At 45.7% G+C, this 11,507-nt stretch overlaps 2 protein-coding genes and 1 pseudogene across 2 annotated transcripts; 1 reads left to right on the forward strand and 2 right to left on the reverse strand.

The window, feature by feature from the left end:
• Positions 1–63: 63 nt before the first annotated feature.
• LOC134222935 (general odorant-binding protein 45-like) lies at positions 64–984 on the reverse strand. Its single transcript, XM_062702082.1, has 2 exons — positions 249–984; positions 64–185 (listed from the first exon to the last, which is right to left on the reverse strand). The coding sequence occupies exons 1-2, from the start codon at positions 982–984 to the stop codon at positions 64–66; spliced, it is 858 nt and encodes a 285-aa protein (XP_062558066.1).
• Positions 985–6,753: 5,769 nt separating this feature from the next.
• On the forward strand, positions 6,754–7,660 carry LOC134222936 (general odorant-binding protein 45-like; annotated as a pseudogene).
• An 802-nt stretch (positions 7,661–8,462) lies between these two features.
• On the reverse strand, positions 8,463–9,460 carry LOC134222937 (general odorant-binding protein 45-like). Its single transcript, XM_062702083.1, has 2 exons — positions 8,671–9,460; positions 8,463–8,587 (listed from the first exon to the last, which is right to left on the reverse strand). The coding sequence occupies exons 1-2, from the start codon at positions 9,458–9,460 to the stop codon at positions 8,463–8,465; spliced, it is 915 nt and encodes a 304-aa protein (XP_062558067.1).
• Between the last annotated feature and the right edge of the window lie 2,047 nt (positions 9,461–11,507).

Consider the following 11,507-nt stretch of genomic DNA (forward strand, 5'->3'; position numbering starts at 1 on the left):
ATTAGAAAAAAACAGCAGTCAAACTATGTAGCAGTCTACCATCCCTGATCTGCAAAGCATAATTTATGGAATATTTCCGGTTCCTGTACCTGCAGTAAGTTGTCCAACTGTGTCACCAAAATCAAAAATAATATTGTAATTATTGTTGACATCACGCCCAGCAGTATTAGTAGAATACATATCTGAAAATTAAAATAAGATTTTTTGTAAATTTGTTGTCTCAGTATTCAATCTCACGATTCACTTACTGTAAGTGGTAGGTTCGAAAATGGGATACTGATTACCGATGCACTTCAGGGCCAACCGTTGTGCCATAGTGCACTTGTCGCAAGCACCAGCTGCCCGGACATTGGCAATACACAGTTTCACATTGAGATAAAATTCGTCGTCATAGCCTCCGCACGCCACATAGAATCGCTCCAACGCCAGTCCACTTTCGTCGTTGTACAGACCCGACCTTACAAGGAAACACCGCACCAGGCAACTTACTTCTGGCAGCTCAAACTCTCCTTTGTTCAATACTTCCAACACTCGCTGGGGCGAGATCCCAAGCATCGCCCCACACTCAATGAAGATCTGAGTCTCCTGCAATCGACTAGGGGCCACATACCTCGATTGATTCTGAATCACCTCTCCGTATTGATCCAGGTAGCACTGAATTGTTTTCTCGGTACGGAGGCACACCTGGTCCGGTGATGCAGCGGACAGCGAACTGTTCAAACACCGCCACATGCGGTTCAGGTTGCACTGATCGTTCGGATCCGGCTGATAGAACCGATCGTACGCAGACCGCATTCCGGTCGAATCGACCCAATCGCGAGTGAGCAAAGTTTGGCAACGTGCCACGCAATCCCATGGTGGACCATACCGTAGGCACTCGACATTTGTTCCGGAGAGACTTTTCTGGACAATCTTGTGTTGGTGACAATTTGCTGTTGACGCGAGCAGTGTAAGGATTACCAATGCTACGCTTAACTTATTCATTACGGTATAGTTGAGTCAGCTACTGCTGTTTGGTGTGAAAGAAATATAGCTTATGATGATGTTTACATCTAGTTCATGCCATTCTATGAATGGTCAAATGTTGAATGGATCATTGTATGTTCGAGGGCGATTTGTACTGTGGCGTCACGTACTAGCTGCTTCCGTTATTTTGATGGATAAAGCATTTAAGCCAAATCACGTTTGCGAAATTATTATTAAATTTGAGGTAACTGGCGAAGGTGATTCATTGTTTCTGCGACCTATAGGTCGTATATGTATACATATGTACATTAGGGTTATAAAAATATAGACAGCAATAACCTTCAGAGAAATGCTAATAACTTCGTGCGGGGAGCTCTAATCTTCTCGCGGCTTTCAGCATAACATTATGTATCAAATTCAGCAAGAACTGCAAGAGTGTCATAGTTCGTCATCGTAAATGATGCCATCTAGCTTGAAATGAATGTTATTAAAACTCATATGTGAATATGTACGTTATGTGGAAGATATTGATTTGGAAAATGTATTGGAGGTAACCACTTTCCCTTCGATGGGACTCGAACCCATGACCCTACAGTACGCTAGACTGGTGCTTTAACCAACTAAGCTACGAAGGACCTCCGTCGGCCTTCGCAACCTAGCAACTACTGAACGAGCTCGAGATTCCCAAATTGGACGCATAGTCAAATCACTCGCAATCCATTTATCAAGCCAATACTCTTGATAAATGGATTGCGAGTGATTTGACTATGCGTCCAATTTGGGAATCTCGAGCTCGTTCAGTAGCCGCTAGGTTGCGAAGGCCGACGGAGGTCCTTCGTAGTTGGTTAAAGCACCAGTCTAGTCTACTGTAGGGTCATGGGTTCGAGTCCCATCGAAGGGAAAGTGGTTACCTCCAATACGTTTTCCAAATCAATATCTTCCACATAACGTACATATTCACATATGAGTTTTAATAACATTGTAAATTAACGTCCAAGTCGGGTGGTTTAATCCCCGGAAATAGGCAATTACCTTTGATTGAATTGAAATGAATGTTTTTCGATGTTCAGCACAGCCGAAACATTGACCGTTGTGGCTGAAATTTCATCCAGAGCATTAGGGCGTTAAATTGAGTGGAATAAAATGACGGTCCATTAAAACATTTAAAATAAGTTCTTTTCATACTAATTTGAGACACCCTAGTAGACAGTAAAAAGAAAAATAGACACCATCACGCGGTCCTTAGCCTCTTACCCAGCAACTCCTATCCTCATGGCGCTGGCCGGGATACGAGCAACCTTAGGGAAGATCGAGTGACCAACCCCTGTGGGAACTATGGAAATGGAGGGGGGGCGTGTTTCTCCTCTCCTGAGGTGCAAATCTACTGAGCGTCTGTTCTCCATGTTAGGGTCGGCTGATCACCGTCCGAGTGCCAGCGAGGGATTCTAAGTGAAACTGTGCACCATGGTCTACTAAAAATAAGGAGGAATGGTCCTCCATAAATTTAGGGGTTTGGTGTCAGGCCCTGCAACCTAGCCTTTAAAATAAAACTTACGTAACGAATAATAAACAAGAGAGTACGGACCGGAACTACCGGCGATGACCACTGCGAAAAGTGACACGAACTCGGTTCGTGGAACTGCAAATCTCTCAACTTCTTCGGCAGCACCCGTATACTTGCCAACGTGCTCAAGAACAACGGATTCGACATCGTAGCGCTACAGGTTTGTTGGAATGTTGGTTCAATTGTGTGAGCGTTTCGAGGTAATCACACCATCTACCACAGATGCGGCTACACACAACAGCTTTCATAGTGATGGGTGATATGCAAAGGCGCGTGATTGAGTGGTGGCCGATCAATGAGAGAATGTGCTTGTTGAGGATCGAAGGCCGGTTCTTCAACTTCAGCATAATCAACGTCCAAAGCCCATACTCCGGAAGCATTAATGATGATAAGGACGCATTCTACGCGCAGCTGGAACGTGAGTACGACAGCTTCCCAAGCCACGACGTCAAAATCATCATAGGAGTTTTTAACGGTCAGGTTGACCAAAAGGAGGAGTTTAGACCGACTATTGGGAAGTTCAGCGTTCACCGGCTGACGAAGCACCTACATCCAACACAGCCTTCCGTATCGGAACAACTGGAGATCACCACTGCAGACAGAATCACAAATCGGCCACGCTCTGATAATGGACGGCACTTCTCCGACATTATCGACGTCAGGACATATCGTGGCGCTAACATCGACTTTGACCACTATCTGGTGATGGTTCGGTACCGACGATCGCCGCGGTACAACCTAGAGCGACTGAGGCAACCTGATGTCGCCACTGCATACGCGCAGCATCTCGAGGCAGCGTTGCCGGAAGAGGGTGAGCTCGATGGTGGGGCCCCTCTTAAGGACTACAGGAATACAATCAAAGCAGCCATTAACGACGCAGCGGAGAACAACGTCGGGTATGTGCGACGAAGTCAACAGAACGATTGCTTCGATGAAGAATGCAGACAGATTCTGGAGGTTGCGCTGCAGCAAAGTATCAGTCAGAACGTGGAACGTTAAAGATGGAAGCAGAGACAGCAGACCCGCCTTTTTTCAGGAGAAGAAACGCCGCCTGGAAGAAGAGGAGCGCGAGGAGATGGAACAGCTGTGCCGTTCTCAAGATACACGCAAGTTCTATCAGAAGCTCAAGGCATCCCGCAAAGACTTCGTAGCGCGAGACGAAATGTGCCGGGATAAGGATGGGAGCATCTCGCCGGACGAACGTGTGGTTATCGAATGGTGGAAGCAGCACTACGAGGAACTCTTAAATGGCGGTGAGAGTACAGGCAGTGAAAGTCAAGGCAGTAGAGGAGATGACTACGTAAGTCAACGGACCCACCTTGAGGGAAGTTTAGGATGCCATCCAACAACATCCAACAAGACCAATAAAGCAGCTGGTAAGGATGGTATCGGAGCTGAGCTCATCAAGATGGGCCCGGAAAAGCTGGTCACTTGCCTGCACAAACTGAGAGTCAGAATCTGGAAAACTGAACAGCTACCGGAGGAGTAGAAAAAAGGGATTATATGCCCCATCTACATGGAAGGCGACAAGCTGAAGTGTGAGAACTTTCGAGCGATCACCATCCTTAATGCCGCATTCGCCTCCTCCACGTACCGTCCGCCATCTGCACCCCACCATAGATGGTACGCAGCACTTTCCTTTCGAAAACTCCCAGTGCGCGTTGGTCCTCCACGAGCATCGTCCAGGTCTCGTGTCCGTAGAGAACTACCGGTCTAATAAGCGTTTTGTAGATAGTCAGTTTGGTACGGCGACGAACTCTATTCGATCGGAGCGTCTTGTGGAGTCCAAAGTACGAAAGTCGAAGTACGCACATCACCCGACCCATCGTCACCTTGATCAACCGTATCAGTTTATCCGGAAATCCGTTTCGTGCATTAGCTGCCATAGCTGGTCCCGATCGATTGTATCATATGCGGGTTTGAAGTCGATAAATAGATGATGTGTGAGCATGTTGTATTCGCGGCATTTCTGCAATACTTGACGTACGGCGAACACCTGGTCTGTGGTAGAGCGTTCACCCATAAATCCCGCCTGGTACTGTCTCACGAACTCTCTTGCAATTGGTATTGGTCGGTGGTATAAAAACTGGGAGAGTACCTTGTAGGCGGCGTTCAGCAATGTAATTGCGCGGTAGTTGCTACAATCCGGCATATCGCCCTTTTTGTAGATGGGACACACGAGACCTTTCATCCACTCCTGCGGCAGAACCTCATCCTCCCAAACCTTGGTAATCACCCAGTGCAGCGCTCTAGCCAGTACCTCACTACCGTGTTTAAACAGCTCAGGAGATGGGTAGATGGCTGTATTCAATTCGCCAACAGGTGTCGAAGCGGCCATGGTTCAAAAAATTGAAATTGGGACGAGACTTCATTCGAACAATGTGTCGTCTAATGTCCAATCACTAAACTCTTAAAATGCACATCTTTCTCGAATGGGGCTCTATAAAAAGGCAATCTCTCTATTTGCGGCGCAGATGATCAGGACATTGACCATGTCGTGTGGGCGTGTGAGGAGCATCGTGGCCCCAGATCAGGGCTAACTGAACATCTTCGGGTTCGAAGAAAGTAGTCAAAGTTTATTAGGGAAGTGTTGGTGGGTCTTGATCTCGAATACATGTTCCTTGTCCACCAATTTTTGGAATGTTGCTGATGTTAGATTATAATCGTCATCCATCCAACTATCAGTTTTGCTGCCGTAATCTGTTAAGAATGTCTTCTTTCTGTTGTCAGCCATTAAACCCTCTTCGCATGTCTTCCTCTCGTTGCTGTCTCCCAAAAATTGTTTGTCTCGTTACAGATGTGAAACATTGCCAAGGATTTCAACTGTGTGAACATCAGCATTGTAATTAATTAAGCACCCTAAATTCCCTTCGGCTTTACGGCAAATGAACCTACCAAATAAATGATAGTTTTAGAAAAAGTGATATCCCAGATCATCCGTCGTCTGTAACCATTAGTAAATGAGTTCGTGGGAAGTTATCAAGCCGGATTCGTTGACGGGCAAATCCATCAAAATAACCTGAATACTAGGTCCCAAAGCACCATATGTTCATTGATTTCAAGGCGGCATTCGACAGTATAGACCGCGTAGAGCTATGGAAAATTATGGACGAGAACAGTTTCCCTGGGAAGCTTACCAGACTGATCAAAGCAACGATGGATGGTGTGCAAAACTGTGCGAAGATTTCGGGCGAGCACTCCAGTTCGTTCGAATCGCGCCGGAACTAAGACAAGGTGATGGACTTTCGTGCCTGTTGTTCAACATTGCGCTAGAGGGTGTCATGCGGAGAGCCGGGTGTAACAGCCGGGGTACGATTTTCAACAGATCCAATCGATTTATTTGCTTCGCGGAAGACATGGACATTGTCGGCCGAACATTTGCAAAGGTGGCACAGCTGTACACCCGCCTGAAACGTGAAGCAACAAAAGTTGGACTGGTGGTGAATGCGTCAAAGACAAAGTACATGCTTGTGGGCGGAACCGAGCGTGACAGGGCCCGCCTGGGAAGCAGTGTTACGATACACGGGGATACCTTCGAGGTGGTCTAGGAATTCGTCTACCTTGGATCCATACTAACGGCTGATAACAACGTTAGTCGAGAAATACGAAGGCGCATCATCTGTGGAAGTCTGGCCTACTATGGGCTCCAGAAAAAACTGCGGTCAAAAAAGATTCGCCACCACACCAAATGCGTCATGTACAAGACGCTAATAAGACCGGTTGTCCTCTACGGACGTGAAACATGGACAATGCTCGAGGAGGACTTGTAAGCGCTCGGATTATTCGAGAAGAATGAACCACGAGCTCGCCCAACTCTACGGCGATCCCAGTATCCAGAAGGTAGCTAAAGCCGGAAGCTAAAGCCTTACCGCACGGCTAAGGAGGGACAAAGTCTACATGTTCAGAAAGTTTCATTGAAATCTGAGAGGGTGCTGCCAGCTGCGAATACGATTTGGTGCAAAATGCATATTTAACTTTTCCAACTCCTAAATGCATTTCAAAGAGCCCTGATAATTATTATTGGAAACGATTACAACACACTATTGAAACTTCCCGCTAAATACAATTCCTAAATATTATCAACAACGCCACAGCGTGACTTTTGTTTGATATGGCTATCGAAAGTCGAAGAAAGCTTCGTTACCTTAACACATTTGAAACAGAATGAATAAAATCGTTTTTATTATTTAGATATCCTTCAGTTTTGAATGAAAACACACAGCATGGCACATTACGCGATACTTTCCGCAATACTAGCCGCAGCAAGAATTTCGCATGGCTACCATCATAAGATCGTTCAGAAAAGTCTCAGCGTGGTCAATGGAGAATGTGGTTCATACAGTCCACCGGACCAGTGCCTTGAGCGATGCGTCACGTTGCTCACCCGCGACTGGAACGAAACCGTTGGACTGAGTCTCGTTTATGACCGTTTCTTCGAACCGGATCCAACCGATCGGTGCAACACCAATCGGACGCTCAGATGTTTACAAGAAATTGATGTTGGCATTGCTCCACAGGAGAAATGTCGTCGCGCCTCCGGTTCCGTCCAGTGCTTCATGGACCAGTATGGGCGGGTGAATTTGGAGGCTGCCAGATTTGTGCCGCCCACGCCTTTGCAACAGATGCTGATCATCTGGGAATGCGGTGCCATGCTTGGATATTCGGGCAATCAAATTCTCGGCTCAATTGCCGATTCCAAGTTCGACATGCAGGAAACACGCTGTCTCTTTCGGTGCTATTTGATTCGCAGCGGAATGTATTCCGACACGGACGGACTCAACATGGAACGGTTCTACGTCGCATGCAGTGGGTATGAAGATGAGTTCTACCGTGCTGTGACGCAATGTACGAAACGGGTGCGAAGTTCAACCCCTTGCGAAGACCGGTGTACGCTGGCTCAGCGGCTGGCAGTGGAATGTATCGGGAAAGGTACAACCAAAAGTTGGACGCTGGGCCGACCAATATCATGGCGAACAATGGATCCACTGTTATATGTAAGTAGCATAAATATGTTACATGAATTTACAGACATTTAGTGATTTTCATCTCCATGCAAATATTTCAGATTCGATTGTACAGAATTATGCTGGGAATGATATTAACAATAACTACTTCGTTAAAGGTGGATAAACAATTGTTGATAATTTTGATAGCTGATTCCATAGGAGGCGTGTATACGAAAACCGTTGATTAGCAAGATTGTGTATCATTTCCCAAATAAATTCAAAAATGTATTCCTGAGAGCCAACTTCCGATTTTTTCGTTAAAGATGCAATCTACAGAAATCCGAAGAGTCAAGGGTCGGGGGGGGAGACAAAAACATTTTTTTTTTTGCATATTTTTATCGCTCGTATTTAAATTCATCAAGACAAACATTAATATTGTGAACTTTTTCAATCGAAACTAGATACCTGTTTACATTATTCTTGTGATGTAAGTATGGAAATCCAAGTCATTTGATATGAATATGATTGAGTAATAATACCCGGGGACATGCAGATCTTCTCTCTATCTAATCGGTTCGTTTCATAGGCAAATCATTATGATTAGTCAGTTGAAAAGAGAGCTGTGCAATTAGTAACAGTATCAGTTAGCGATGATAACGATTACATCTGGGGGTTTCCACAGCCCCGGTAGACACATTTCGAGTGGGAAATTTGCTTTACTTTACTAGTCATGAGAGTATTCTTATTAGTCATATAACATATGAAATCCAAAATATATTGGGGATGTATAAATGATGAAATTACTATGAAAGCTCACTATGAACTGTTCTTGTAGTGTTTGGTAGTGTTTCATCAATACAAAGCAGCAAGATGACAATAAATATCCCAAATGTGTCACGCAATGTTAACAGATGTATGACATCACTGGTCATTCACTATAATGAAAGTTAAATCAGCAATAATTCTAATTTAATCAATCAATCCATTCAATCAAATTTTATTTTATCACCGAATTTATAGAAATCCGAGTTAATATTATCGATGTTAATGGCTTTGTTTTGCTGGACCGCTGACAAGGCGACGTTCGAATTGGCATTCTGGGCGTCGATATCTGCGAGCAAATAAGTAGAAATATAAAATATTAATTAAAGTGTTCAAAAATACAAACTGACACGAGTAACCAATGATACTTACTATACACTTCACTGCCCTGATATGCCTGTATAATGTCATACGAGTTGCCCTTCTGTTGCAATATCGTCGAGGTGGCATAGTCCACTCCAATGCATTCGATAGCCAACCGTTGAGCAAGCGTGCACTTATCATCGCAAGAAACTTCTTGACGCAATCGGGCTGAACACTCAGCAACCTGCTCATAGAAACTATCTTCATATCCTCCACACAGAACGTAATACCGCGCCATGTTGAGACCTGCCGAATCGCTATAAAGCCCCGATCGGATCATGAAACAGCGCATCACACATCGCGTTTCTTGGCGGGCGAAATTGTCATCGTTCAGCAATTCATTCAGCTGTTCAAACGACGCATACCCCAACATGGCAGCGCACTCGAGAACGAGCTGCGCATCATGCAGGGTGGTGAATCGTAAAAACTGTGGAACAGTTGTGTTGACCGTCCCGTACTGTTCCAAATAGCACTGTACCGATTCGGATGACCGAGTGCATGCTGATGGCTGTGGAACTCTCGTGTCGCTACTCTGGAGGCATCTCTGGGTGCGGTTGTCGCTACAGGTGTCGTTCGGATCCGGATGGAAGAAACGACCGTACACTGGTGATAATCCATTTGAATCTGTCCAATCACGCGTAACAAGTGTTACGCAGCGAGCAAGACAATCCTCTTGGACGTTATATTGCTTACACTCGTCGGATGCTTTTTGAAGGCTTTTGTAGACTATTTTGTGTCTATCAGTTGCAGTTACAAGCTGCGTAACCAATATTATAAATAGAACAGAAAAATGGACCATGATTGATAAATATTGGTTTTGCTTTTACAAAATAGTTACTCCTGTTCTATTGAACGTCAATTCATTACTTGAATGGTGAGATAGATATTTTTTTCATTTTCACTGTCAGTTGGTAGCGTATTTGATTATTGAAAGTATCACGTACCGAAATATGGAAGCTCAAATACAATAGTAGGGAGGAACTGTCGTTCTATCTAAGCTTTAGAATACAGACAATGGTGCGACTGCCAGAGAATGAAAAAAATAGTTTAGAGCCGAGTCAGACACGAGACTCTGAAGAGTAAATATGTACCACCTACAGTTGAGATCGCAGGGTGCGTGATATCACACATAATTTCAGAATATATGTTTTTTCTGGGATTGGAGTAAATGACATTCGTTCGAAAAGGGTCGTTTGGCCAAACACCATTTAGCTGAATTACGTTGGCCGAATAGAAGAAAATTGTTTCTCTCGGAAACATTTCACAGTATCGCAAAGTACCAACCAATACTACTAACATACTGAGTTCGCTTTTTACGTCTAGCACATGATTACCATCTTTGGAGTTAGGGATTTAACCTCCGCCTCTGCGCCCAGCGATTTTGCAATGCGCTCTTGCATAATCGAGCTGTCAACCGTTATAGGTTCCTTCTTTAGCTCGAAGAGCATCTCTCCGGTTTGTGTGCCCCTGGTCATAACTACGTTCTCGCCCAAGTCGGGAAAGTCTCAACCGAGCCTAGTACTCACCAATCAGATTGGTGCACGAGTATTGAACATATTTGCGGGGTTAGGGATCACCTCCAACAGCAAACGAGGGAGGCAGGACTACATCCCCGACCCGCTAAACCGTTTCCATTGCCGCCAAGCCCATAGTCCCTTCGGTACAACCAGAAGTAATGCTTCAAAGGGGGGCCAGTGCATGACCACCGGTATGACCCATGAAGCCGACTCTGATCCCTTCTGTGTAGCTCCGAGACGATTTGGGCGATAGCCGAATGCGATAACGGCGTTCCAGCCACTTCATCTTTACATCCTCCGAACTAGGTTGTCGGGGTGGTGTCCAGACCACATGTGACAAGCATGTGGTCACGCGATACCGAAACGTGAGCACACGAATAACACGTGTTCCGCCGTTTCCTTTAAACCTGCGCACACAACACTCGGCGAAGCCGAGCAAGCCAGCGCACTACTGCCTGTGATTTTGCAGCACGCTTAAGCGCCGGGCTCATCGAACCCCCATGGGTGCTTGCTGTTCACAGCTTTGGAACAAATCAAACAATTGGGAGGGTTCGTGCGGCCTTATGTCCTCCCAATCCGCAGCGTCGGCGAAGATTGTTCTGTCAGGCGCTACGGTCCCATTGCTGCCCCGGTTCCAGACACATGAAGCAAACTTCGGGTTGCTCGTATATGCCCACAGGGCACCGACCATCCACCTTGACGCTCCCTACTTGATTACCTTGGAGAATCCACGCAGATAGCCGAAACAATGCTACCTACGTCCCTGCGGACCTTTCCGTAGCCGAACGGCTGCGGTGGGCTCTTCACTTCACACTGTCGCCGCAGTGCCGTGACGAGCTCTTCGACTTCGGTGATCTCGTCCAGGTCTTTAACCCCAGATTCACCTCCGTCGTGAGTACCCTCACCTTGACCGTCTCGCCTAGGACTTCCTCCGCCAACTTCTTAGGCGGCGCGCTGCAGAAACGCCCCGCTTCAGCTCAGGATCATCTCCCCACCCAGGTACATCTTATTCGACGTACGTCGCGCAGAGTTCACGAGCTGTAAACTCGCCAGCTCAGGGATTGGGGATCTCGGGTCGTTTGGAACTGACTTGTCTCTCAAATCTCAGCTGAGGACAAACCTATTGTAGGACCTTTTTGGTATACTGGATTTCATTTTTACACGATTTACACTTTCTTAATTTTCACCCATCCTAAATACTTAACGATATCAATTACCATGTGATTTTCTGTGATTATTTAGGATTTTTTAAAAACATGTTGCAAAAGATTTTGGTGGCAAATTGAAGTCACACGAACAAAAATACGAGCGAAAAAAAATCGCGTAAAA

This window comes from Armigeres subalbatus, chromosome 3 (assembly GCF_024139115.2).
Source record: "Armigeres subalbatus isolate Guangzhou_Male chromosome 3, GZ_Asu_2, whole genome shotgun sequence".
NCBI lineage: Eukaryota > Metazoa > Arthropoda > Insecta > Diptera > Culicidae > Armigeres > Armigeres subalbatus.

Excerpts from the sequence above, each read along its gene's own strand:
- LOC134222935 (XM_062702082.1), bottom strand. The coding sequence starts at position 984 with ATGAATAAGTTAAGCGTAGCATTGGTAATCCTTACACTGCTCGCGTCA. Across the intron at positions 186-248 it reads TTTCGAACCTACCACTTACA|CAGATATGTATTCTACTAAT; the intron begins GTAAGTGAATCG and ends TATTTTAATTTT.
- LOC134222937 (XM_062702083.1), bottom strand. The coding sequence starts at position 9,460 with ATGGTCCATTTTTCTGTTCTATTTATAATATTGGTTACGCAGCTTGTA. Across the intron at positions 8,588-8,670 it reads TCAGGGCAGTGAAGTGTATA|ATATCGACGCCCAGAATGCC; the intron begins GTAAGTATCATT and ends ATTTGCTCGCAG.